This window comes from Molothrus aeneus, chromosome 19, assembly GCF_037042795.1.
Source record: "Molothrus aeneus isolate 106 chromosome 19, BPBGC_Maene_1.0, whole genome shotgun sequence".
Classification (NCBI taxonomy): domain Eukaryota; kingdom Metazoa; phylum Chordata; class Aves; order Passeriformes; family Icteridae; genus Molothrus; species Molothrus aeneus.
In genome coordinates, this window is record NC_089664.1 from 9,782,182 (window position 1) to 9,809,188 (window position 27,007).

Sequence of the window (27,007 nt, forward strand, 5' to 3'; positions counted from 1 at the left end):
TAGACAAAGCTCTAACTAACCAGCTGCTCACTGGAAATAAATATTTATGGTACTGGGAATGGAGTGAGGAATAAACATGTGTCCCTGTTTGTTTGTGCTGCGAGGATGGGCCTCAGCTGAGCAGATGTAGCTGCTCCCCCCGTGTGGATCTGCTGGAACCCCACGTTCCAGTGGCAGAGCCAGGGCCGGGTCAGGGCTCAGGCAGGGACAGGAGAGGTCACTCAGTGTGTTGGTGTTGTATCCCTCAGGTTTGCTCATTTCCCTGAGCAAGGGGATGGACACAGATCGCTGGGAGTTAACCCTCACATTGCCATTCACCTTTGCCCAAGGAGAATTAGAAAAGGCCCAAAGTGCCATGGGATGAGCTCCAGAGTTCGAAGGAGGGAACATTGCTCTGTTTCCTGGCAGAGAAGTGTCTGGAGCAGATCCTCAGAGGAGCTGTGTGATGGAAGAGTCGAGGACTTGGGGCTGGGCTCCTCAGTTTCACCCCATCTGTCCAGGACCCAGCTGCTGCCCCTCTGCCGCTCTCCTGTCCCTCCTCCTCAGCCTCCTGGGCCGCCGTTCCCTCTCCTGTGGGTGTGTCCCAGTGCTCCTGCACCTGAAACCTACAGCCCTACCGGCCACTGGTGGTTTTCACCTTTGCATAAGGGCCCAGCTGGACTCTGAGCTAGTCTTTGAAATAAGCAATAATCTTATTACCTTTATCAATTCAATCCTCTTAAGGTTAAGTCAATCCTATTAATCAGGCTTGTGATTTGGAGAACCTTATTATTTCCAAGTCAATCTGCCCATCAGTCGGTTCCAATAGCAGGAGTGATCAGCTCCAGCCCAGGGGCTGTGTGACCACCCCGGGCAGTGCAGGGCCATGGGGCTCCTCAGCTCTGGGCACCCCCTGTGCTCCAGCTCTGGACACATCCCAGAGAGGCTGGGCTGGCCAAGTGCAGAATCCTTCCTGGGTTTGGAGAGGACACGTCCTACAAGACTTGTGTTCCTTGTTGGCTCCCTTGGCAGTGCTCCTGCTCCCACCACAGCCCTGCCAGGGAGTAGCTGCCTTGGAATAGCACAGGGTGCTTTATGTGCAAAGTGGAGACCAGTGCAGCCTTGTGCTGTCATGCTCTGAAGTTATTTATTTATGAATTGCTCTTCTTTATCAGCATATGTGCAGCGACTGGGGTCGCACAGGTTCAGATCTGTCCAGTCTGAAGCAAAAAGCCTTAAAATAAGCATGGGAACAAGCCTGAAGAACACTGCCACAGCCCTTAATTTTGACTGTAGACCTCTTCCTTCCCCTCTCGACTCTGATGTAATGAAATAAAGCATCTTATTTTCTTCCATTGCCAGGGGCCCTAACTGAAAACAACCCCCTGCTGATCTCTGCTGCTCAGAAACAGGGAGTTTTATTGGCTTTAGTTATTGCATTTTATTCAGGACCTTGTATGTGGGTGAGTGAGGCCCCTGGAGGGATTCCACAAGTATTTGCATTCCATTTGTGTCTTCTGAGTGCTGGCTGCTGGAGTACTTAGGGCAGAGATAGCAGAAGTGTGATCCAGAGCCGATGTGGCTTTTCCATGGAGGGGGGAAGTGAAGGTCTGGCCAGTGGCAGGGCCAGGGACACCAGGATGTCCTGGGAAGTGACCCTTGCCAGGGCTCCTGGAGCTGCCCAGGGCAGTCCCTGCAGAGGAACTCACCCAGGGATGCTGCCTGGGGCAATTTTGACCCCTGGCACATCCCAGGGCAGCTCCTGCAGCCCGGCTGGATGGCTCTGCAGCCCAGACCTGCAGGGACAGGGAGGATCCTGACCCCTGGGATGCTGCTGGGTGTCCTGGCTCCCCCCTCCTTCCCTGCTCAGTTGCAAGGCCACATTCTGCAGTGTTACTGCTCAGCTTTGGCTGCTGTGCCATCATGGAATTCTCTGGGACTTTAGCAGCTTTCCTTTCCACTTTGGAGACAAGGGGTCCTTTTCCCAGCTGCTGAGCTGCAGATGCTCCATAGGGAATAAAAACAGCAGCAGAGATTTCCAGGGGATCTTTTCTGGCTTTGTGTTGAGTCCTGCCATGGAATCTTGCCTTGTTTTATATTCTAGTGAATTCTGTAGATCAGCCCAAGTCACCCAAATTCACATTAACTCTGGCTCCCACTTGGCCCTGGGTTTGCAGGACTCAGCAGCCAGTGCTCAGCTGACAAGAGGAGGAAAAGCAAACACTTGGCTAAGAGACGCTGTAAAACTCAGTGTTCCTGAGATAATTAGTATGTTGGGAAAGTGACAGGAAAGAGAATCAAGCAAAGCCAAGGTCAGCGGCTGCTAATTAAGAATCAGCACCTTGTGTCAGCCTGAGCAGTGGCTTGGAATTGAAACGTACCCTGGGAGAGCCCCGGGAAGATAAAGGTGATAGAGTTACCCAGATAGCAGCTAACGGGATTTGAGCAGGGTTTAAAGTTTCATTCCAACTTGGCTGATAAAAAGGGCAAAATGAGAGAAAATAGCAGAGGGAGGCACGTGCTTTGCTTCCAGGAGGGATTTTTGCCTCTGCAGCTGCTGGAGCGCTGCAGACGTAGCAGGATTTGAGGAAGGGCATCTTCTGGCTAAAGAAATAATGGAATTGGGGTTTTTTTTTAGCCCAAAGCTCCTCCTCTGGCTTTTTTGGAGGGTCTTGGGGAAGGTCAAGGCAGTGTGTTGGTCCCAGGCACAGTGTTGTGGAAGGTGGGAGCAGTGGGTCCTTGGGTACTGCAGGGATGTTCCTCCCCTCCCCGTGTGCTCTTACACAGGGTTTACCTGCCTGCCCCAGGGTTTGCCTTTGCCTGGGACAGGAGCACAGTGATGGAGGGTCTGTGGATTAAATTATTTGGGCCTCCTGGGTTCAGGGAAAGCTGTTTGTTGAACCTTGATTAAACTTTCAATGCAGAGATGTCCGTGTGAAAAATGAAACGGAGCAAGTTGCATCTGGTGCAGAGCTCCCATCCAGCCACTGGCAGGGAGTAGGATCTGATGTCCCCTGTCCCCAGTGTGGGTTGGAACAGGCTGGACATGGCAGCTCTGCTGTGCCTGGGGACATCAAGAACAGGACCTGGGACGCTGTGTGGCAGCCTGGGGTGCTCCTGCTGCCCCTGCCAGGAACGGGCTGTGACCCACAGGGGAAGTGAAGAATTTCTTAGGGAAGGTTATTACTGAGCAGGTGATGTTGTTTTAATGGAAAGGAGTTGAAGAAGGTGCCCTTGGTTGTGGAAGTGAATGAATGTGTGTGATCATTTCTCTGTCTCCTACATGGGAGGCAGTCAGATGTTTAACATGGGTGATCTGCACAGTAGCAGTGGCCTCTGCCCATTGTCACTCAGGTGAGTGGGGACACCTCAGCACCTGGTGCATCGAGAAGGAGCAGGGGCTGGGCAGAGCTGCTGTGTCCGTGAGCAGTGCAGAGAACAGGTGTCAGCATTAGCATGTGCCTGGCATTCCTCCTGCATCAGGCCTGGCTGCAGCACACTCAGATCAGTGCATGCCCAGGAGCTCCTGACCCCCTGCTCAGTAAATGCTGTGGCTGAAGCAGATCTGGAGCTCACTCTAAAATGCTGATTTTCCTCTGGAATTTGCAGTTGAGGCCAGACTGATGCAGGGGCAGTTGTCAGGGGCTGCTCCTGCTCACCCCTTCCATTGCTCTGCAGCACAGGGGATTATCACCTCCCATGGATTTGGTTGTGTGCACACCAGACCAAAAATGTGCCCAAAATGGGCACTATCAATGCTGTTTATCTCCATGAATAGGGAGGAAATGGGAAATTTGAGTATCTCAGTGCATATCTAAGGCTTGTGTCTCAGCCATTAACTGGGCACAACTCATGACATTGGAGCATGGCCCTGGTTTGCAGCCAGTGCAGTTGGACACCAAACACAGCCATGTTTAAGAGGGAGAAGAGGTTTTGCCCACAGAATGTGAGGCTGACACGACAGCAGCCAAAGAGCAGCACTGATGGAGAGGCAGCTGCGGGTCTGGGATGAGTCATTGTTGGGGTGCAAGAGTTGAGGCTCTCCAGAGGTTTATTTCTCCTCATCTCTGAGGAAGTTTGGGCAGGTGGTGAGGCAGTGTTCACACAGGACCACCTGCAGCACCTTCAGTCCCTCGGGTGGCTCACAAAGGTGGGACCTGTCAGGGCTGGGCAGCTGCAGCTCTGTGGAACCAATGTCAGTGCGTGGTCACCCACCATGGGCTTTGCTTTCCAGGATTTCTTGACTGACCTGATGATGTCTGAAGTTGATCGCTGTGGTGAGAATGAGCATCTCATTTTCAGGGAGAACACACTGGCCACCAAAGCAATCGAAGAATACCTGAAGCTGGTGGGGCAGAAATACTTACAAGATGCCTTAGGTACGTACAGAGCGTTGGCAGGTCTCGCCCAGAGAAGTTCTCCAGGCTGCAGGGTGGGAATGTCAGCTGAGCCCTGATGGCATCAGAGCCCTCAGCATTTTCCTGCTGGAGCGTTTCCCTGGCAGCAGGTCCGAGCCTGGACACGGCCGTGGCCGCAGTGGGCAGCTCCCTGTGCCAGGTGAAGGTGACTGCAGAGCTGGCACCTTCATCTGCTTTCAGAGCAGATCAGCAGTGGATGTTGGGAGGCATTCTGCTGCCTGCCAGGCTCCTGTCTCAGGCCTGGCTGTCAGGGGCTGATTGGATCTCCCCCCTTGCAGCCCCAGCAGAGACGTGCCCGGCTCCTGCAGCGCTCCCGAGTCAGATGAGATCTCCCCGGCCGCAGTGATGCGCTGCCTCCCGGAGCATCCAGCACTGGGAACCCTCCTGGTGGTTCTTTCTCCATGTGCTGCCTCTGTTTATGGCTCCAAAAATACTTCTCTTGATGCAAATGAAAATAATTAGAAGCTTCTGCTTCTGGGCAGGTCAGGAAGGAATTGCTGCATGCAGGGAACACAGCACGAGGATGGGGAGAGGCTGCCTTGGAAGCTCTGTGATCTCCCATTGGATCCACATCCCAGGGCTGGATGAGCAGAGTCTCTATTGAGGTGTTAATTTTTCAGCATGTTAGGTTCCTGCTAGTGGATTTGTATAATTTTAGCAAGGAGCAGAGAAGCATAAATACTTTATTAAGAGAATAATAATAATAATAATGAAAACCTTGAGGAAAGGGAAATAATTGAGCAAATTCAGGCAGAGAGCCCACAAGAATAGCAAAAGAAATACTACTTATTTCTGCCTTGTAATGCTTTCTGGTTGAAGGCAAGTCTGTAAGTAGATTACTCATAAAAATTCTCAAAAGCCAGGAGATTAATGATATCAGAGAATTTTGAAATATTCCCTTTTGGGGGCTCAGTGCTGCCAGGCCAGTTCCATCTCGTGCAGGAGGAGCCTGGGGTTCCTGCTCACTGTGGGGTGCAGGTTCTGAGTGACCTTTTCCCAGGGAGATGAGTCACCTGCATGTCACAAGGTGCCCCAGGGCAGCATGGCACTGTCCTTGGAACCATGGAGCAGGTGATGGGCCCAGGGAAGAACAGCAGGCATCACCTGCAGGCGAGCAGAGCAGCTCCAGAGCTCCCTGGCAGAGCTGAAAATACTCTGGAGAGGCTCTCCAGTATGTAATTAAAATTTGTTTTGGCAATAGGGAAGGAATGCAGATTGGAGAGGGGAAAAAACAGAATGGGAAAATCCAAGACAGTTGGGAATTAGGAGCAAACCAACTGGAATGAGAAGAAAACCAAAGCAAACCATTCTCCCAGAACGTCACCCAAGCTAAATGCTGCCTCCTCATCCCTGTCACCCTGTCCCCAATCTCCCCAGTCACTGCTGGGATGAAGGACTGAGCCCCCAACCCTGAGTGCAGGGGCTGTGCCCAGGTACCCTGTGGTGAAAGGTGGCACAAGAGCAGAAGCTGGTGGAGCAGCTCAGTGTGAGCCTCTGCAAGGGTGAGGAGGAGCAGTCAGGCAGCAAAGAGGAGCACAGGAAGACTCAAGGAAATATTTTAATTTCATTTTATGTGGTGTTCAGCTCAAAATAAGCCAAGTAATTTGTTTCTTTCCTTTAATTACCTATTTTTCCTGTGAATCACAGTGGTTTGTCAGCACCAGGGCACAGGCTGCAGTAGCAGGCCCTGCTACCAATAATTACAGGGCCTGCCAGCATCCTTCCTCCTGGATTAGCCCAAGGGAGCATCTCTGGAGCTGGTGCAAGGGGGCCAGGCAGGTGCTGGGCAGCACAGCCCTGATGCAATACCCCAGGGCCACAGGGACAGCTCTGCCAGCTGGGAACAGGGATGGGATGTGCTGGGTGTGCTGTGCTGGGCATGAGCTCCCAAGGAACTGCCCGGCACTCCTGGGTCCTTTGGGACACATGGAGAGCCAGAGAGCTGCCCCAAGGGCACCACGTGCTCTTGTATCCCTCTCATCTTCCCCCAGGGTGACGGGGAGCCAGGGGCTGCTCGGGCACTGGCGCTTAGGAATGGAGCTGCTTGAAGGCTGCACTTCTCATGTCTCCAAACCCATCACCAACTCTGTTTTACAGGGGAGTTCATCAAGGCATTGTATGAATCAGATGAAAATTGTGAGGTGGATCCCAGCAAATGCTCATCTTCAGACCTCCCCGAACATCAGGGCAACCTGAAGATGTGCTGTGAGCTGGCCTTCTGCAAGATCATCAACTCCTACTGGTGGGTACCCCAGGGGTGGCACTCCCTCCTCTGGAGTGCTGTGTCTGCAGGAGCTGGGACCTGTCTGTGGCTCTGGCAGAGCTGTGGAGGGGGAGCTGCCAGACTTTGGAGTATCTGCTCTGGGGATGTGGCACCCTCCCAGATTCTCTGCCACCCTTGTCTTCAGAGGTGCCAGCGTCACTGGGGCACAGGGACAGGGCAGTGGAGGCGAGGAACACCAAGTGAGATTGATTCAGAGGTAATGATGCCAAATGAGTATGAAATTCTGAAATAAAAGGCAGAGATGCATGTCCTGGATCTTCCACCCATCGAACAATCAGTCTGGATGGGACTGACAGATCTACACCTCCAGGAGCATCCAGCAAAGCTCGGAAATCCTGCAGCAGGCGGGGGCTGTGGCACCTGTGAGGAGCTGCCCCAGCACAGGCAGCTTTTGTTTGGGCAGATGTTCTCTGGTTGCAGAGTGCTGGAGCTGCGAGGAGGATGCTGTTCTCCCTGCTTGGCTCAGCATCCCACATTCCTCTGGGTTAACCCCTGTCTCTCCCAGCCCTGGGCGGCTGCTGGGTGATGGGAGCCCTTTGCCTCCTTGGCCCAAGGCCTGGTATGCAGCTGGAGGCATTTCCCAGTTGTTTGTTCTCAGGGTGAAGGTTCTTGCAACCGGTTGGGACAGGCCCGAATATCCCACATGGGCTGGTGTGAGGCACTGGATCCTGCTGGAGGAGATGGTTGTTTGGCACAGCTGTGCTGGGAGCCAAGAGTCCCTGAGTGTGTGACAGCTGCTGCCTGCAGAGGTGACCTCAAAGGGCAAAAAGATGGACTTGGGACTCTCTTTACTTGGAGAAATAGAAATAATTTCTTTCTGCTTTTTGCTAGCATACCCAGAGTTTTTGGTCCTTATCATGAGAGAAGGAGTCTCACTGCTGGATTTCCAGCCTTTCTGCTTAAAATCTGGGCTTAGTTTTTATTAATGTATTTAGTAGCAGCACTGTTGTTGCAAAGCATCAACAAGGGATAATATTGGAGGAAGGAGGTCTTTGATAACAAGGATTTCTTGTTTTCTCTCCTCTCCTAGCCATTGTGTTGAGGTCAGAAAACTTATTATAAATAATCTCCCAAGATATTGAGTGTACTCTCCTGGAAGCCAGGAAGGGAACTGATCCTGCTCAGGGAGAGAGCAAGGAGCAAGAGGCTTGCTCAGGCTGCCATTATGTACCACAGGTACACAATGGGCAGGTTCTTTACAGGTATCCCATTCCTTATCCTTGGCCAATTAATAACTCTGACTGAGGAATGGCGTTTACCTGCTCTCCAAGGAGGGATTCACCACTTCTAGTCAGCAGTGGATCATAATGGTTTGCATTAATGTCTTCCTAAAAATATCCAAAGCAGCACTCAAAGGTCACTCTAAAAATAGGCTTGTAAAGTGACCCAGGGAAAGTCAGGAATGCACGGGAAGTTTGTTCCTCCCATCCTGCCTTTCCAAGGAAGGCTGGAGCAGCTGAGCTGCTGCTCTGAGTGGTTCCCCCTGAGTCCTTTGAGCTCAGCAGTTCTTGGGGATTAATTGGGCTGATGAGTGTTGGGATTGGCCAAGGTATCCCAAGAGCCAACGATCCCGCTTTAAATAGAGCACTGGAGTGTGTGTGCTCATCTGTGCAGAGAGTCAGGCAGAGGAAAGAGGTTCACAATAACCGAAAATTGTTATAATTATGACATAATTTGGACATCTGGAAAGTTTCAGTGTAAGCAGAATTTCAGCATGTGGAAGCTCGTTACTGGGAAGTTGGGTAATAATTACAGGCCCGTTTGTCACATAAAGCCAACGATCCGGATTCCATCCGCTGTGACACAATTAAACTTCCAGGGCTCCAGCCTGTGACGGGAACGTGCGGGTGCTGCATTTCAAGGGTTGCTCTCCAGTCACTGCACAACCTGTCCTGATCATTCAAGCCTCAAATTGCTTAAAGGATTCTCCTGTTTCTGGGCAAATACCATGAAGTGAAAGGGTTTTGTCCAATTGTGTGGATCAAGCCAAAGATAGAGGAGAATTTATCCAGCCAAAGACATTGGCTAATGTTATTTGTAGAGCTCGGGGTAAAAAAGCTCATGGGGGTGGAAGTGTGAAGGCAGCACAGAGCAGAAGCTGAACAGGATGGCAGCATTTTCCAGGCACATCCATGGAGTGCCATCGCTGTGTCAGAAGGTCAGATGGCCTGGAATGGAGCACAGCCCCCCTCAGTTGCTGTGGTACCCCCACTGTCAGGGAACAGCTCTGGGTGTGACACAAGGACGGTGGTTCCTGGCCAGGGCACTGGGATCTGTGTGCCAGGGACACTGGGACCAGTGGCCAGCCCAGTGCCAGCCTGCTTCTGGGTGGGAGTCTGCAGCTGAATAAATAGCACATGCTGGGAACAGGATGAGGTGGGAGCAGGGAGCTGGGAAGGGCCAAGCAGGAACAGGCAGCAGCTCTCCAGAGATAAGGGCTGCTGCAGTGAGCGTCTGCTGGCCCCCAGGGAATTCTGGCATCCGGGAAAGGCAGGCTGAGGTCTGTGCAGCTACAAGGCTGGAGTAACTCCGGCAGGGCTCTGTGTTTGTACTAGGCACAGTGGGATTTGATCCAGGTGCTTGAACAGGAGTATTACAGTTTGCACAGCCCCCCCTGCAAGCTCCAGCTGTGCCAGAGATTACAGTGCTGCTGGTGATTCTTTAGGAGATGCTCTCCTTGCTGGCTAAGCTTCCTCCAGCTCAGAGTACCCCCATGGCACAGCCACTGAGTGCTGAAGAGCTTCTGTGCACAGTTTGTTTCATATCCCAGTCTTCCCAGTTTTCTGGGATCTTGGCATCCAGCATAAGGTCCAATAGAAGCTGTTTCTCTCGCAACTTTAAAAAGCAGCTTTGCTTTCTCCCCTAGGTGGTTTGAGACTCCTGATGCTCCAACCCTGACAGACACTGCCTGTCCTTGTGTCATTTCAGCGTCTTCCCGAGAGAGCTCAAAGAAGTTTTTGCCTCGTGGAGACAGGAGTGCAGCAACCGAGGCCGCCCCGACATCAGCGAGCGGCTGATCAGCGCCTCCCTGTTCCTGCGCTTCCTGTGCCCGGCCATCATGTCCCCGTCCCTGTTCAGCCTGCTGCAGGAGTACCCCGATGACCGCACCGCGCGCACTTTGACCCTCATCGCCAAGGTCACCCAGAACCTCGCCAACTTTGCCAAGTAAGCCAGGCTGTGGGCAGGGCAGGGCTGGGCAGGGACAGAACCTCCGGGTGCGTGGGCAGAGCACGGCGCCAGCACAGAGTCCCACACTTGGCCACTCCTTTCCTCGCTGGAAAGGGCCTGTTTGCTTCCTGTTGGCTTTTTCCCCACATCTCTCTGGGACTTGTTCCCTCGCTGTCAGGTCAGGGAGATCATTCAAGTTTCCAAAACAGGACATGTTTTATGAGCAGGAAAACAGGCTGTTTTGACCACATGGACAAGCAGCGGGTGGCACTGGGGACTTTGTCCTGTGATGTCCTGCAGATGCAGGACCAGAACCTGATCAGCAGTAGTGATGTGCTCGGCTCAGGAACTGTTCCCTCCCTCCTTTGAGCTCTGGGACCTTCCCTGCTATTAAAATGCAGCTGATTGAACTGGGAAGGCCTGAGAACACAGACACCATCAATTTCTAACTAAGCCCATTGGTTTGATGGAAACAAAGCGAGAGATTTCTGAAAATCTTTCCACTGGCTGTAGCTCTGAGCTACTTATCCTGAGCTCTGATAACAAAATGATGAGCTTTCTGAAACATGAATGGACAGTTTCTATCTAAAGCTCCTTAGATCTGGAAACTGGCTTAGTGCTCACACTCAGAGTCAGCAACGCACAGACGCGCCTGCGGACACCGGCAGGAGATGTACAAGTGTGTTACACTAGATGACAGAAATTCTCTGTATTCCTGACCAATCCCTAACTAAAGGGTTTTCATATTTCCAGCACTTTGCAGGAAAGGCTCTTTAACTAAGCTGACACTAGTCAAGCTGAAGTGATCAAGCCAAGCTGTCCTGTGCATGGCACTGGGCCAAGCCTGTCCCATGGAACCGCTGGCACAGCACCAGCTGCTGCCAGGACAGTCCAACCATGAGGCCCTCCCTGTTGTGCTCTAAATCAGACAAAATACTGAGGGTGAAGAGCTTGGAGGACAGAAGGAGGTGGCAGGAAGCCTGAGGGGACAATGGGGCTGACCCAGCTGCAGGGGGGGCTCTACAGGGTGATCCCAGAGCAGTTGTGCTGGCATTGCTGGAGAGTGCAGGGTTCCTGCCCCCATCTGTCACTGGGCTCCAGTCAGCTGAGGGTGATTGCTGTGACAGCATCTTGATTTCCAGTGACAGGTCCTGTTTCTGGAGGCTGTGCCCTGACCCAGCAGCCAGACACTGGGTCACCAAGAACTCCTTTGTTTCTCCTGCTTTCACCTTTGTTCCTGATGTGCAGATCCCAGACTGATGAGGGCTTAGCTGGATCAGGTGGGGGTTAATTTTGGTTCCACGGTCAGTGAGGTGTCCCAGGTGCCTGCTCACAGCCCAGGGATCCCAAAGGCTTGGAAGGGTTGAGATGCCAGAGGAGAGTTCTTAGCTGCGTTGTATCTCCCCTTTCCATGGACTGCAGTTTTTTTCCTGATTTAGCTGAAATCTGTGTTGCTCTCTCAATAGGTTTGGCAGCAAAGAGGAATACATGTCCTTTATGAATCAGTTCCTGGAACATGAATGGACTAACATGCAGAGATTTCTCCTGGAGATTTCCAATCCTGAAACCATCTCAAACACAGCTGGCTTTGAGGGCTACATTGACCTGGGCCGGGAACTGTCCACGTTGCACTCACTACTCTGGGAAGTCATTTCCCAACTGGAGCAGGTATCCAGGGGATGGCAGGGGACAGCTTTGGGGGCGGGAAACGATGGAGAAAATGTTGTTCATGTGATTCTCTGAAGAGACTCTCCAGCAACTGGCAAAGCTCATAGTTCTCTAGCAAAAAGCACAAGATGGTGGTGGTAATTGTTCTCTCTTTCCTGCCCAGGGCACTGCCACCAAACTGGGGCCTCTGCCCCGGATCCTGCGCGACGTCAACGCCGCTCTCAGTAACCCGGCCTGCGTGCAGGTGTCGGTCACAGCCGAGCACGCTGCCTCCACGCCCAGTGCTGGCAACAGCATCTCTGCAGGGCTGCAGAAAATGGTCATAGAGAATGACTTATCTGGGTAAGAGACCAGCGGGGCCTGGCCACACACCAGGGACACACGGAACAGTCAGGCAGGGACAGGCAGGACAGGGTGCAGCTGATCCACTGACCAGGCTCTCCCATTGCAGAAGTGGTGCTGCATGTAGTTCACTGCTGAGCAGTGATTCACAGACACTGTCACCTACATACTTTTTGGCCTGATTAAGTAAGGAGCTTCATTCATGCAGAGGATGAGGCTTTTGCAGACCTCTAATATTTCTGTTTGTGGAAAATGAAACGGAGCCCACACAAACGGAAAGCCTGTGCTAGTAAAATAGTTTGTAAGTGGAAACTGCATAATATTTAACAGTTTAATTAGGAATGAAAGGCAGCAATGGCCCTGGACTTGCTCTAATCAGAGCTTTCATCTCTAGTGCCTCCCAGCATGAGGTGCAATTATTTAAATCCAATGCTATGGAGGATCTCTGACAATACGCTTCCCCCCCAATACTTGCTTACAATGCACCATCTTTGATCAGCAGAATATTCACATGAAGCTACTGCAAAGCTCTTTCTTCCTATCCCCAAGAAATCAATATTGCATGAATGTGCATTGCAGCAGGAGTGGGGGGATAACCTTCAGCTGCCAGGCTTGAGCTCTGCTGTGTGAGCACTCACTGACCTGGGAGGCCTGGTGTGGACCCGGCCCCCACAGTGTTCTGTGCTGTCCAAATCCTTGCCAGTGTGCCCACAGAGCTTGCTGCCCAGGTACAGAGCAGGCACATGGGACTGGCATGGAGACAGCCTTTGGGAGCAGGAAGGGTGACATGCACTGACCCAGAGCAGAGCAGCCCCCAGGAGTGTGTCCCTGAGCCTCATGACAGTGCAGTGCCCTGTGTGCACACACTGCCCTCACTCACCTGCCCTCATCTGCCTGTTCCCAGGCCAGCCCGGGGCTCCACAGCACCCTCCCCACTCCTCACGCTGTCCCTGGCTGAGCCAGCCCTGTCCCTGCTCCTGTCAGGGCTGGGTCCTGTCCCTGTCCCCATTCCTGTCCCACACAGCTGCGCCACCCTGATTTCTGAGTGATTTCGTTTTCCTGCTCCGGTGGAGCATTCACAACTCTTCTTTTTTGTTTTGTTTTCCTCTCCTCTTCTTACGCACTGACTTCCCCGCAGTCTGATAGATTTCACACGGTTACCATCTCCAACCCCTGAAAACAAGGACTTGTTTTTTGTCACAAGGTCTGCTGGGGCCCAGCCCTCGCCTGCCCGAAGCTCCAGTTACTCAGAGGCCAATGAGCCCGACGTGCAGATGTCTAATGGCAGCAAGAGTTTGTCCATGGTGGACTTGCAGGACAATCGGCTCTTGGACAGTGGGGCCAACGCGCCCGGCACAGCCGACTCGCTCAATGACAGTCAGTCGTCGCTGGGGCAGTTGCAGGGCGTTTGGAGCACACGGACTCAGCAGAACAGTGTGACGGGCATGGCCACCGTGCGCCGGGTGGGCCAGACCCCCACCACGCCGAGCGGCGAGAGCGCGCCCGGCCGGCCGCAGCTGCTGGCGCCGCTGTCCTTCCAGAACCCCGTGTACCAGATGGCCGCCGGGCTGCCGCTGTCCCCCCGCGGCCTGGGCGACTCCGGCTCCGAGTGCCACAGTTCGCTCAGCTCCCACAGCAACAGCGAGGAGCTGACGGCCAACAAGCACGGCTTCGCCGGCCCCGCCGCCGGCGAGGACTTCTCGCGCCGGCCGGGGGAGCTGGCCCGGCGGCAGCTGTCGCTGACCGAGAAGGGCGGCCAGCCCACGATGCCGCGGCAGAACAGCGCGGGGCCGCAGCGCCGCATCGACCAGCCGCCCCCGCCGCCCCCGCCCGTCACCCGCGGCCGCACGCCGCCCTCCCTGCTGAACACGGTGCAGTACCAGCGACCTTCCAGCGGCAGCATGATGTCCTCATCGCCCGACTGGCCCGGCAGCGGGGCGCGGCTCCGGCAGCAGTCCTCCTCCTCCAAAGGTGACAGCCCCGAGATGAAGCAGCGCACGATGCACAAACAGGTGAGTTCGGGCTGTCTGGGCCCTGGCACTGAAGGGGCCAGGTGGGGTTAGCCCGTGGAGATTGCTGCCATGGGAGGGGATGTGGCTCTGAACTGCCACATCAGTGCCAACCCCATAGTGGCATCACATGTGGGGATGTACCTCAGCTCTGGCACCTCTGGCCTGAGACAGAGGCCCTCCAGGGACAGGAACACAGAGCAGCGTCCACTCCCAGTGTCCCTCTGTCACACTGGAGCGTGATGGTGGTAGGTGGCAGAGGCTCGAGGGCAGCGGCAGCCACGCCGCTGTCCTGTGCTACCATCTTGTCACTGCTTTGCCTGTCCATGCCCAGGCTCTCATCCCATGCCATAGCCAACCCCGCGCCATCCCCCAGGCTTGGAACAGACCTTGATCTCCCGTAACTGAGAGCCTCCCGTAGGAGCGGGGAGGAAGGAGCCCAGAGCGACATTCCTGCTGTGCAGAGCTCTGCAGTGATCCTAGTCCCAAACCATGTGCTGGGCTGCACAGAATTCCATCCCACTGTCCCTGGAGGTAAAATGGAAGGCAGTAGGTCACAGGCCTAAGGCCCTCTGGATGTCCTGCCATGGACAAATGGTTTTTATAGTGCTCATTTATTCACTCTGCATTTCAAAACCAGCCCTACAGAACATTATCACAGTAAGACCTCTGTGCCTAAAGAAGAGTTGTAAAAGAAAAGCAAACATGGAGACTGGACAAGCAGCAAGAGCCCACTGCACGCAGACCCTGAGTTAGCTCAGGCCCTTCTCCAGCCCTCAGTGTTGCTGTGTGTGCCTCTCCCACAGAGCAGCTGTGGAGCCTGGTCAGTGCTGCCCACAGAAGCTGTTCGTGCTCCCATCCAGGGCCGCTCCGTGATTCCGGAATCGATCTGTAAGCGCTGGCATTAGCAGCGCTGTGCAGCAGCCTTTGTGTAACACAATCGATGCTCGTTAGGGACAGAGGGCACAGAGCTGTGCAAGGAGCAGAGGCCTGGGTGTAGCAGGCTTTCTTCCAGAAACACAAGGATTCTCCAGGTGGCCATCAGAAAGCTCTGGCCAGGTTCTCTTCACAGAAGATTCCTCCACCCACGCCTGTGGTCCTCTCGAAGTTTCTCTTCAGACCTGAAGTCTCAGAATGCCTCTCCCACCCTCACTCTGCACGTTTTATTTACATGTCAGCAGCATGAGGATTTGTAGCCAGCAATGCTCATGAGCCAAGTCTGATGCTTCTGATTCATAATTCTGGAGGTAGAAGACCAGACTGGAAGATGGCATGGGAAAGCCCCTGACCCCGATGAGGAAATGAAACCAGTGCCCACTCCTTCTGACACAGAACCTCCTGTTCTGCTGCCTGACAGTGACTGGGTTTCTCTATCCAGAGGCTGGAATGAAGGAGAAAGTTTCTGACATTTCTGATTTGTTAACTTGAATTCTCAAGTCATTAACTTGAATGACCAAGTCATGCAGATCCCATGTGTTCATCTCACTGTTTACTGCAGCTTATAACAAGGCAGGATGGAAGGGAAATAGCTGAAGAGTGACTTCCTTGTATTGTGCTTGGAAAATATTTAGGCAGTGCCACTGGCAGTCCCTGCCCAGGCCAGGACTGAAAGGCAGCAGATGTGACTGTAGCTCACTGACCATGGAACATCACTAGTAAGTGATACTGAGCATTTAGACCTCTTCAGCATCCTTAGTGTAGCCTCAGCTGAAAAGAAACTTTACTTCTCCAAGAAGGCACCTGCACGGTCATAAGGAGAGCTTCAGTTTTCAGATCTTGTTTTATGCAATCCATGGAAGCAAAGATGGCTCATAACAAGATGAAGACTTGAGAGAACTCTGCTCGTGGAGTGAAAAAACCACATCCAGTCACTCTGCTCACCTGCAGGATCTGCTCAGACACCAGGGCCATGACTTGGAGCAGGTTCCACTGCTTGACCCAAAATAATGTCCACCTGCAGAACAGGAGTTGTTCCTGCTCCAGCTCCAGCTGCTCTGGTAGCTCAGCCTGGCTCATTGCTGTCTGAGCAGCATGGGAGAGGGTCTGCTTGGAAGGAAACTCTCTCTCTCCAGCTTCATGACCATTTGTGTTACAGGTTTTTCTTTTGTCATGGTTGTATCATTGTTTCATTGTAGGCCCCTTCTCCTGTGAACCCCAATGCCCTGGACCGCACTGCTGCTTGGCTTTTGAATATGAACATGCAGTTTTTAGAAGATGAAAGCATTGACCCAGATTCCAAGCACAGGGATAAGCTCAGGAATAAGGACGAGCTCAGCCAAGCAGAAAAGGTAAAACCTGATTGGATTGAAACAAGTTTCTGAATAGAGAGAGGATTTCCTTGAATGTTATCCCCTGAGCACCCTGGGGAGAAGGTGGGCTGTGTGCAGGTCCCTGCACAGCAGAGAGGGGCCAGGTTGCTCCCTGTCCTACTCAGCCTCCCAGGGAACTTGTGGGGAACGTTTGGGAGGCTTTCAGACACTCAGTGACTGGAATCACCTTCTGATGAAAGCAAGTAAGAAACACAGGAGCCAGGAATCAAATGCTGATGCTGCCCTGAAACAAACTCTGCAGCCAGCCACTGCCTCTTACTCTCCCCATTCCAACTCACCCAGCTTCTGGGAAGAAAGCTTAAAAAGGGGATTAAGCACCCCTGTAACAGAGGTGGAGCAAGGCACAGGCAGCCTCCTGCCTCACAACAGGGACATGGAGCAGGAAGCAGCTTCCATGTCAAAAAGCTGTTCACAGACCTAAAAATTAAGTCCAAATTTTGGTCTCAGAGACAGCACAGGTGCCTGGGGTGACTTTGTGGCACTTCCACAGGCTTATGGCAGTGTCGCACACATCAGGACCTGGCCAGTCAGGTCTGCCAGGAAGCTGTGTGCAGAGTATCCAGTCTCAGCCCCTGGGCCCACAGAGGCTCTGTGCCTCTGAAGCAGAGGGGTGCTGCTCCCTTCCCCTCCTTCCTGGGCAAGTCTGGGGTGGGAGAAGCTGGGAAGAGACAAAGTAGGCCTGGCTAGGATGAAAAAGAAGGATAAAAATGAGGATCCAACAGTCACAATCTGGGAAAATCCCATCTTTGCTGATTGCCACTTCTGCAAGGGTCTTTCTCAGCAGCCTGGCTCTGCCAGGATTGTGGCAGTTGAGCATCAGTAGCATTTGGGATGTTTCCTCAATATGCTTCTCTTGTATCACAGCAGCACTGCAGACTTCATCCTTCCCTCAGCCCCTGTCCTGTTTCCCAGCACAGACACATATCTGGCTTTGTTCCAATAGCCTTCCCGTGCTCATTCTGCTGTGCTGTGTCATTTGGGGCTGTCACCTCTTAAACCCAAGGAAAATGCTGAGGGCAGATGTTGTAGGAGCCAGGAGGTCCAAGGCAGCAGCTCCCAGCTGCCCCAGGAAGATCAGGGCAGTTTTGTGGGTTCAGCCCATCCTGGCTGGGCACAGTGGTGGGGTTCCAAACTCTGATGGCACTGCAACATCCCAGTGCCTGCCCCAAGCCCAGCAGGAGCCCCAGCCCAGGCTGTCTCATTGCCATGCAGCATCTTTCCTTACTCTGCTGTCCCATCAGTCACTGACATTCAAGATCACCATTAGCATAACCTCTCTCCCCATTACTGTAAGACCTGAATGGTAACTGAGAATGAGACAAGTGTTCTAGAGACAGGAGCGACTCCTTCGGGCTCTGAGGCCTCTCCTGCTCTCCTCTGAGCTCACTTACGCTGCTCCTATTTTAAGGCTAGGGTAGGTATTTAATCTTTCCTGTTCAAGCTACTCCCTGCTGTCTGACTCTAGTGCTACTGTGCAGCTTTGTTCCCTCATTGCTTCAGGTTCCGTGTGCAAACCCCGCCATTCCTGTGCTGCAGTAAGAGCTTTGCTAAAGGAAAACCGCCTCGCTCCAGTACTTTTGCAGTTCAGGAAACCATCAGCTTCCTAAGTTTTCAATCCTTGGGAGCTGCAGTTATTTTTGAGTGGAGTGCTGGTCAGTCCCCAGCAGCAGCCTGGCTGCCCTCCCCTCTCCCTAGGGCTGGTCTGGAGGCCAGGAGGACTCAGACGTGGGACATGACCCAGCCCATCATTGCAGTGCCTACCCAGGTATGATGGCCAAAGGGGAAAGGCCAAGTCAAGACACAACAGAGTGCACTTCTCTCAGTTCATTAATAACACTTGTAGCTTTAACAGCCTTCATGACTCAGATGGAAGCCTTTTTCCTGTATCTGACTTTAAAAGCAGCATGCCACATTATCAGCTGCATGTTAATTATTCTGAAGTTATTCCAGTTGAGATGCTTTTTTAAAAGGCTATGTCCAAATATAATTTTTGGAAATTAAAGCAGTTTTCTTGTGCACACACTCACTGGATTTTCCTTTAGCAAAGCAAGTTTACTGAATGCTGTGCTGCTGCAATAGCTGAACCCAGTTTTACCGAGTTCAAAAGCTCTTAATTTTTTAAATTGCTTTATGTAATTCTGCTGCTGATTTATAGCTTCACCCAAATGAACAGTACAACTGTGGGGTCTTGGCTTCATGCAGCGGCTCTTCTTGGACTGAACCCTGGTTTGATATCTGAGTTAAATGCTGGGTCCCAAAAGGCAGCAGTGCTCTGTGCCCTGCTCAGCCGGCGCGGTGCCCTCGGCTAGATGAAGGGTGCTGAGACAGCAGTGTCCTGCATTTGTCACTGCCCTTCGTGTGTGGCGCCCAGCGTGCCCAAAGCCCCCCCATTTACTGCTGCAGACTGAAGAGCTCCTGCACGAACCCCAAATCCCACGCTGCAGCCTCCCTGCCTGTGCGAGCCCCGCGCTGTCAGTGTGAGAAGCTGCCCGCCGCCTTTGCCAGGCCCGCTCTAACCTGCATTTCCCCTGTGAAATGCCAGACTCTGCTAACAGCCCACTCTGTGCACCTGCCAGCGACCTGCCCGCCCCGCGGACCCGGCATCGCCCCTGGCGCCGCGGAGGAGACGGAAGAGGAGGTGTCGGCAGCGGGGTTGTCTGATCCGGGTTTGCAGCTATAGTCTGATACAAGGAGAGGGGCTGAGCGGGCTTGGGGGAAAGCCTGGCGAGGGCAAACCCTACGAGGTAACGTGCCACGTGTGTTTTCTCCTCCTGTGTCTGTCCCTGCGCGCTCAGTACCAGCAGGACCTGGTGGTGCTGCAGGACAAGCTCCGCATCTCCAACAAGAAGCTGGAGGAATATGAGACTCGCTTCAAATGCCAGGAGGAGACCACGCAGAAGCTGGTGCTGGAGTACCAGGCCAGGCTGGAGGAGAGCGAGGAGCGGCTCCGGAGGCAGCAGGAGGATAAGGAGATCCAGATGAAGGGCATCATCAGCAGGTACAGGGAGATGGGAGTGCTGGGGATGGCAGTAAGGCAGGGCAGCCTGCCTGGCATTAGAGCTCACCCCTTCTCAGGAGAAAAAGGATTCTTTGGAGGTGCAGGCAGGTTTCACATATGGGTTTTCCCCTCAGTGTTACCTGGGACCAGGAAAACCCTGATGTTTTCCTGTTGCACAAGGGCAGAAATTCAGGAGGGGAGAGTTTGGAGGCTCTGGCAGGCTTGTTCTGTTCATATAGCTATGGCTCTCACCACCATCTCTTACCTGTAACTCTAAATTCCTTTCTCCCACCCAGTGGGAAGTGGTTTACAGTGGTCCAGGGCTGTTTCAGTGCAGCAGGTTTCACCTTTACCTGAGCCAAGCCCACTTAGTGCTTTCAGTCAGCCCTCACCACTGGGTCAGCCTTTGCTGTGCTGTCAGTTCAGCTTTGGGGCACCCTGCTAGACAGAGCTCCAGGGAAGAGTAAGAGTCAAGAAAAAAAGCTTGGTTTGTGGGTAAGAGGAGGCAGAGTGTGAGTGTAATACCTGGGCTTAGCAGAGCTCGGCCAATGTAATTTTTTCTTGTGTGCTCGGCTCCCAGACTGATGTCGGTTGAGGAGGAGTTAAAGAAGGACCACGCTGAAATGCAGGCTGCTGTGGATTCCAAGCAGAAGATTATTGATGCACAGGTGAGTGCCCCGTGCCAAAGGCTGCTGCAGTTTGCAGGGTGGGTTTGCCAGCACACAGTGCCCCCCTGCAGCAGTGCCAGCCCATGGTGAGACTGTGTGGGTGAGTCAGCACCAAGCTGCAGGCAGGCCCAGGGCAGCTGCAGCAGGACACAGTGACTGTCACAGCTGTGTGCAGCCTTGGAGCATGGCACAGAGGGCGTGGGGTGGTAGACTGGGGAGGGATCGTGCCCACAACTTAGTCAGTGAAAGGATCACATCCCCTGAAGCATTGCTTGGTGCTTCATGTCCCAGTAATGCCCGGATCATCAGAACCTGGACACAAGGAACACACAGCCGGATTGGGCTGGATTGGGAAGCTCAGTTACTGCAATCAGTTACAGTGGAAGAGGAGCATCACATGATGGATGCAAAACACTGTGCTTGGAAAAGAGAATATAAAAATACAGCCCATAAACTTCTAGGTTGTCCAACAGAGACCACCATGTCCTCACCAACCAGGCCTCCCTACAGCTTGTGGCTTAGAAGTGATAGTATATTCTGGCCTTACACTTAACAACCCTATTGATCACTATGCAGGACTAATTCACTGCATAGCTAATTTAAAAGGAGACAGTAGTAACTTTGTAAAACAAACCCCAGCTTTTCTGGGGAGCGATTTGTTCAAAGCTGCTAAATCATCCATCCTATTCTGTTCCTCGCTCCAGAAGAACCATGCATACCCAGGGTTGTCCCTCAGGTGTCAGTGGTGGTACCTGCAGCCTCCCAGCAGCTCTGGGACTTCCTCCTGTCCCCTGCACCTCGGGGGGGTACATGTGAGGTTCTGACCCTGCCCCTGCACGCTCTCTGCTCCTCTCTTTCGGTCACCTCAGGCTGTACACGTGTTGGACGTGTTCATTGCTGGACTTTCAGAGTTACACACAAGCAACTGCTCTGTCCCTGAGCTGGTTCTGTTCCTCTGCTTGTGGCAGTCACAGGAAGATGACATTTGTTCAGTGTCACAAAGAACAGGAGTGGCAGAATCAGGCTGCAACATGCAAGCTCTTGCTCCATACTTACAATGCTGTAATCAGTGAGAGCTGCCATTAAAGACAGCCTGGCAGGCTACAAGTCATTTAAACTATTAATTTATACTAATTAAATACTGACAGGAATAACTATCTTGGGAGAGTTTGGGTTTAGAAATGGAATCCTACCATCTTTTGTAACAACTGAGTTAGAACAAACAGTACAATGTATAACTGAATAATTAGAGCAACTGTGTTACCTCCATTTTCATCAGGATCCTAAAATAAATGTAGCTCACATTGCACAGGCGGGGGATATTTGTAGCCCTGCAGATTTCAAAAAGTGCTGTGTAGCATTTAAAATCCCCCGCCCAGGAATGCCAAAGAGAAAGGTCCTGGTCCAAAAGGCCTCTGGGTCACTGTCTTGGGCTGACGTCCCAGAGGGACAGGGCTCGTTCCTCTCCACTGATCATGCCCTCTGCTGTTTGCTTGCAGGAGAAACGCATTGCTTCCCTGGATGCTGCCAACGCACGGCTAATGAGTGCCCTTACTCAGCTGAAAGAGAGGTACAGCATGCAGACACGTAATGGGATCTCCCCCACAAACCCAACTAAATTGCAGATTACAGAGAATGGAGAATTCAGAAACAGCAGTAATTGTTAACGCGCGGAGGGCGCTGCCGCAGGAGAGGCCTGGCCGGAGGGACCGTGCGCAGCAGGCGTGAGCCGCGGCTTCAGAGAACGGCTGCTCCCCGAGCACCAGCTCCTTACTGCGGACGGCGCCGACTGACCCTGCTGGGAGATGTCCTGCCAGCACTTTGAGGGACGGGAATGTCGAGTGTGAGATGAGTGGCATAAGGAAATAACATATATTTGAGAATCGCTGTCACTGTTGGATTTGAGTCAGTGTTTAATGTTCAAACAAAAGTAACCTTTTCCTTCTAAACTGCCCAAAGGATATGCCTCACCCCTCCCAGCAAGGAGTAACATCCTTGTCATGCAGTAAGCGAAATAAAGGGAGCTGGGCAGAGCCTGCAGCAGGCAGGGGCCCAGTAAGTCCAGTTCAAGTGTGCTGCTGGATGTAGCGTCCGAGGGACGGCAGCAAAGCCTGGCCCGCTCCTCCTGTGACTCCCCCTGGAGCACAGCCCTCCCAAAGTGAACCCCAGCCAAGCCCAGCATCCTTCCTGGGAGCTTTTGTGAGGCCGCTGACTTTCACAGCATCCACAGGGCTTTCATGCAGCTAATTAGTGTTTAATTAACTCCGCCCATGCAGGGAGCACAGTGCAGATGGAAGGTCAGGGCGGTGTGGCGGCCAAAGGGGTGCTGTGTGGGGAGCCCCGGTGGCAGGGGGGCTGGACTGGTGCTGCTGGGGGTCCCTGGGCAGCCCAGGGGCATAGAGCAAGGCCAAGGCTGTGGCACAGGAGTGGAGGGAGGAGCTGGCACCTGGTGAACGGCAACTCGATTCCTTTGGACAGCTTCTGCTCTCTCACAAATAAAGGGGAAGAGTTTTGTAAGCAATAGCCCCAGGCATTGTCCCACGCACACTTCCTGCCACAGAATAAAGTGAATGTTGCCTGAGCTTGGTCCCTTAGCTGTGATTGAGGGACAGGGGCTGGATTTGCTGGTGCCTGTTGTGGTAGAGGGGAGCGAGGGGGCTACGTGGAGTGGCAGCTTCCTGCTTGATCAAGGGTTCATTGTGGGGATGGAATGCTCTGTGCTGAGAGTTTTACTATTTCTGGGGAGAAAAACAGACAAAGAAACAAGAAAAAGCCCTGAAGAACCATGAAGATCGGTAATTGTATTTCTTTTCTTTCACAGTATGCATTAGAAAAAAAAAGATCCCATTTTCTGGAATACTGTCCTCTTTAAATTGGGAATGAGCACTGCATGGAAATTAACCGGCTTGAAGAATGTAAAACATGGTCATAAGGGAGTAACCACCAAGAACAGCAGCCACCACCGAAAGGCCCCTTGTCAGGAGCACTGTGCAGGCATAAGCCAGGATTAGACTTTCCCAGCTTCGGCACAGACACGTTGAGCTCAGCTGGGCGCCCCTTCACGGGGGCTGTGCCGCTGACCTGCCGCCACGGTGTGCTCGTGGGTTTGTGCTTCTTGCAGTTAGCTCTTCACAAGTCCCACTCTCAGAGCAGGTCCCTCGTACCGAGAGCCAGAGGTTTCTCTGAGACACGGACAGTGTACAGTGTACAGGACATCTGCCTATGCTCCCTCTAAAGGTTAACACACTGCTCAACGCCTGTCCTAGCTCCTGCTGCCATGTGTAAATGTACAGCCCAAGGGAATAGGACGTTCCCTGAGCTCTGCTCTGCTTAGGTACCGTCTCCAGCCTCACACTTCCCAGGCTGCCTGAGCAGGACACTTTGCCAGTAAGCTCTGCATTGCCGTGCTGCCCCGCAGCCGTAAGGCTCCTTAACAGCATTCTTCCTCATGCAATCGTTTGCAAAATTTAAGATGCTCTTTTTCCTACACGTTTTTCTGGTCCCTGGAAGCCCTGGGCCAAGCCCAGGAGGAGCGAACGTGTTGCACTGAGGTCTCCACACCCCGCCAACACCTGCCGAGGGGTGCAGCACACAGCAGACCCCAAACGGAGCTCCTCAGAGCAATGTCATAACTCAGTACTTATGGCAAGTACAGTCACCTTTGAATTTTGGAGACTAGCACAGATGGCTTTGAAGAATCTCACAAATCTGACAAGGTTACAACTGGAGAAAGACCCAGACAGGTTAGGAATATACAGGGTACTGTGAACCATTGGGTAATGTAGATTTACACCTGCCACTGTCTCAGAGTCAAATACGTAAGAACCCTGAAAAAAAAGACTATTTTAAATGCTTTTGCCCTAAGATGCCTGTTTAGAGCTGATTGTTTTGAATTCTAAGTATTTGTGTTGCGAGAGACTGGAGTTTTTCAAGACAGAAGTGACATAGAGGAATGGAAACGCTAACAGGGCATGGGGCGGGCGCCCCACCAGCGACGTTTCCATTCATACATGGAAGTAATTTCGGGATGCAGTCAGTGCTCTCCGTAAGAGCTGGAAAAAGAAACACCCACAAGCCAATTGTTTAGTGCTGAAGCTAAGCACAGTACATCTTAATCTTCTCAACCACAAGCCAAGGCACTGCTCCCTCCCCACCCTGATCTGTCACAAACTCCTGGTTCCCCTCAAACTTGCAAATTTCTGAACACATCGTTCTGCTGAAATAGCAGGAATGCTTAAATCCTTCCACTGCCAGTTATTAAAATCTTAAAAGTTCCAGTGCCAACACCTTCTGGAGTTGATGCTTAGTTTCCCAAGCCAGTACGAAAAGAAATTTAAATCAGGATGAAGTCTCGTTACAGTAGAGATTCCCCCCTGTTTTTTCCTGTTTCCTTTTCCTGCAACTGTCAACAACTGGACCTAACCATGACTCTCCCCTAAAAAGGTTTGGGGGCAGGTGTTCAGGCCCAGGCTCAGTTCTGTTCTTCAGTTTGTGTTTTTGTTATTTATAAGCTGTACATTTCTCCGTGTGTGTGCGTGTGAGTGAGTGCAGGAGCCCGCGTGTTCCCTGCCATGGCCTCGGAGCTGGTACCTGGCATAGCAATACCTGGATCCTGAGAGGTGCTGCAGCACCAGAGCAAACCACCACTGTCCCCAAGGTTTTGTGATTGGCTCCATTTCCTTCCTGGTTCTTGCGCTTTCTACAGTGAGAGGCTGTTCTAGTGCAAACTCGTCAAAGTGTAAACAAAGCAAAAACACACCAATTTTTATCTTAATACAAGTCTTAATATTTTTTTGTAAATGTTCTCAGTGTTTACTGTACCGTATCTATCTCACTAACAGTTGTATTATAGTAACTTACTCCTGGTGCTGCTTATTCGGTCGGCATTTGGCTGTATCTCACTGCTGTGTTGGAGAGGTGGGCTCGGGCTGCCAAATCCAGATCCAGACCCATGTTCTGATTCCAGCCTCCTCCCTTGGGGATCTGAGGGAAGGCAGCAAAGCCATGGATCCAGATTTGTGCTGGGCCCACCTCAAAGATTCTGTTTTTAGAGTTTTGATTGGGGGTTTTGTTAAACTGTAGTGAACGCTCCTGAAAAAATGAGCGGGTTTGTGTGAAGGGGGATGAAAGAGACTGAGCGGTATCCCAAGGTCTCTGTGGACTGTAAGTATCATCATTTGGGACAGGGATTATGGCTTCAGTGCCAAAAGATGGGAGGGACCGCAGTCCTTCCCCATGCCCACTAATACTACACTGTAGTCACCAGCCCCTTCTGCACCAGTTTAAGCAAATCCTGCCGCCATCCAAAGAGTCCAGTGTCACTTTGCATTGTCATTTGAGTCTGGTTGGTTTTGTTTTCTGCTTTTGCAGCTGTAAAGCACTGATTGCACTGTGAGAACATGTGGAACCCTCTGGTCTGGGAGCCAGTCCCAGAGGTTGCTGCAAGGTTGCAGGACACAAGTTCTGCTACTATGAATACTCCTAAAGGGCAAAGGGACTTGCTGGACCTCAGTGAGGTGTCACAGGCTCTCTTAGGAAAGCAATCAGCAAGGAATCAATCATTCCCAAAGTTTAGATAGCTCATAAGCTTTTTCCTGTTCCTAATGTCCACACCCAGATGTAACAGAAAATGTGCTGAGGTCTGTTCTGTGATGGACAAGGAGAAAGAGGATTTCCAGTCACAGATGGCAGATGCATTGATGTGTTCAGCCAGGACAGCCACAGGCTGTGGCCCAGGGGTCTGATCTGAAAGGGGCTCATTTGCCCAGCAATCCCAGGGCAGGGGGAGCAGCCTTGGGCCGAGCCCGTTCTGACAGCAGCCTGTGACCAGTGGGTCCAGCAGCTCCACCACAGTCCCTGCCCTGTCCCTCACACAGCTCTGCCTGGACAGTATAAAGCAAAAGTCCAAAGGAAACACCTGTGGCACTGTTCCTAGGTGGACACTCTGTCCTTCCCACCTGCAGTGACTGCTCGGGTCACTTCCTCCCCAAGCTTTGTGTTCAAAGCAATCCAGGCTGGCCAGGACTGGGAGCTGGTGTGGGGCAGAGCCACGGCCTCAGGGCCACCAGGAGCTCCCTTCAGTGGCCACAGGAAGGGACAGTCCCCGCCCATCCCCAGGCAGTCTCTGAGCCTCAGGGCCGTTCAGAGGAGACTGCTCCGCCAGAAGGCTCAGACAGTGGCACCTGCCCTGCTCTGACCCCACACAGACAAACTTCTGCCTTTTCCTTCTCCCTTGGGGAAAATCACCCGTGGGAGAGAGGGAGGACAACAGCAGCATGAGAACATGCAGCTCATGGGCTGTCCAAACCAAATCCAATCCTGAGGGCATTGCACAACATCCAGAAACAACCATGCTTCTGAAAAGGGTGTCACGTTCAAGCATTGACTTTCACAGATCACCTGAGCTGTGACATTGCTGTAAATGCCATGTGGCTCTGCATCAGCTACCAGTACCCCAGAGTGCAGCCTCCATGTTCACATATTCCTTTATCATACATCACTGTGTCTTAAGATATACCTCTCTCTGTATATCTGCTTAGGCTGATACTTGTTCCTGATAAGCAGTCGCTATGTTTTATATCCTCTTATAAAGAAAAACAAATCTTCTTTTGTAAGTATGTTTAAAAAACAAAAATGCAAAGTGGAAGTGTTTGCTGAATCTCCTTCAGCTCCTTTTAAACTATGTAATAATGTACAGAGAAAGTTGTTGGTGTTCAAAGAAATGATGTGGCTGTGCAATTTATGTACATTTGCAATTAGAAATATTAAAGATTTATTTAGATATTTTACATAAGTGCTCCAGCACCTCTACTCAGTCATTTCCAGCTTTTAGGGCATCCTGGTACATGCCACATGCACACACAAACCTGTCTTGTTTGCCTTCCCAAAGAGATCACTGAAATTTGCTCCCAGTAGAATTTTAGCCCTGACTCCACCACTTTGCCTTCACTTGTTTGGGGGGTGTGACAGCCAGGCCTGCTCCTGTCCCCACCAGTCCTTACAAACCACCCTTCTGCCTTCAGTAAAAGAAAACTTGGAGGAAAGTCATTAAAACCCTGGGCAGCATCAGCACCTCTGCCTCATTAACATAATCTTAATTAGCTCCTCCGGGAGAGGTGGAAGTCAAGCTGGCTTCATCGAAAT

At 52.3% G+C, this 27,007-nt stretch overlaps 1 protein-coding gene across 8 annotated transcripts in view; it reads left to right on the forward strand.

Moving 5' to 3' along the window:
- The window catches only part of DAB2IP (DAB2 interacting protein), a 156,715-nt gene extending 130,058 nt beyond the window's left edge, over positions 1-26,657 (forward strand). For 5 of the 8 annotated variants that reach the window (XM_066562628.1, XM_066562627.1, XM_066562631.1 and 2 more), the window contains 10 exons: positions 4,214-4,358; positions 6,495-6,639; positions 9,610-9,846; positions 11,316-11,517; positions 11,681-11,859; positions 12,998-13,871; positions 16,004-16,156; positions 18,994-19,196; positions 19,777-19,864; positions 21,364-26,657. In XM_066562628.1, the coding sequence (XP_066418725.1) occupies positions 4,214-4,358; positions 6,495-6,639; positions 9,610-9,846; positions 11,316-11,517; positions 11,681-11,859; positions 12,998-13,871; positions 16,004-16,156; positions 18,994-19,196; positions 19,777-19,864; positions 21,364-21,531 (2,394 nt within the window). In that variant the 3' untranslated portion in view covers positions 21,532-26,657. The remainder of the gene's footprint in view (positions 1-4,213; positions 4,359-6,494; positions 6,640-9,609; positions 9,847-11,315; positions 11,518-11,680; positions 11,860-12,997; positions 13,872-16,003; positions 16,157-18,993; positions 19,197-19,776; positions 19,865-21,363) is intronic. The other 3 variants (XM_066562630.1, XM_066562629.1, XM_066562632.1) reach the window with 3 other exon arrangements.
- Positions 26,658-27,007: the final 350 nt, after the last annotated feature.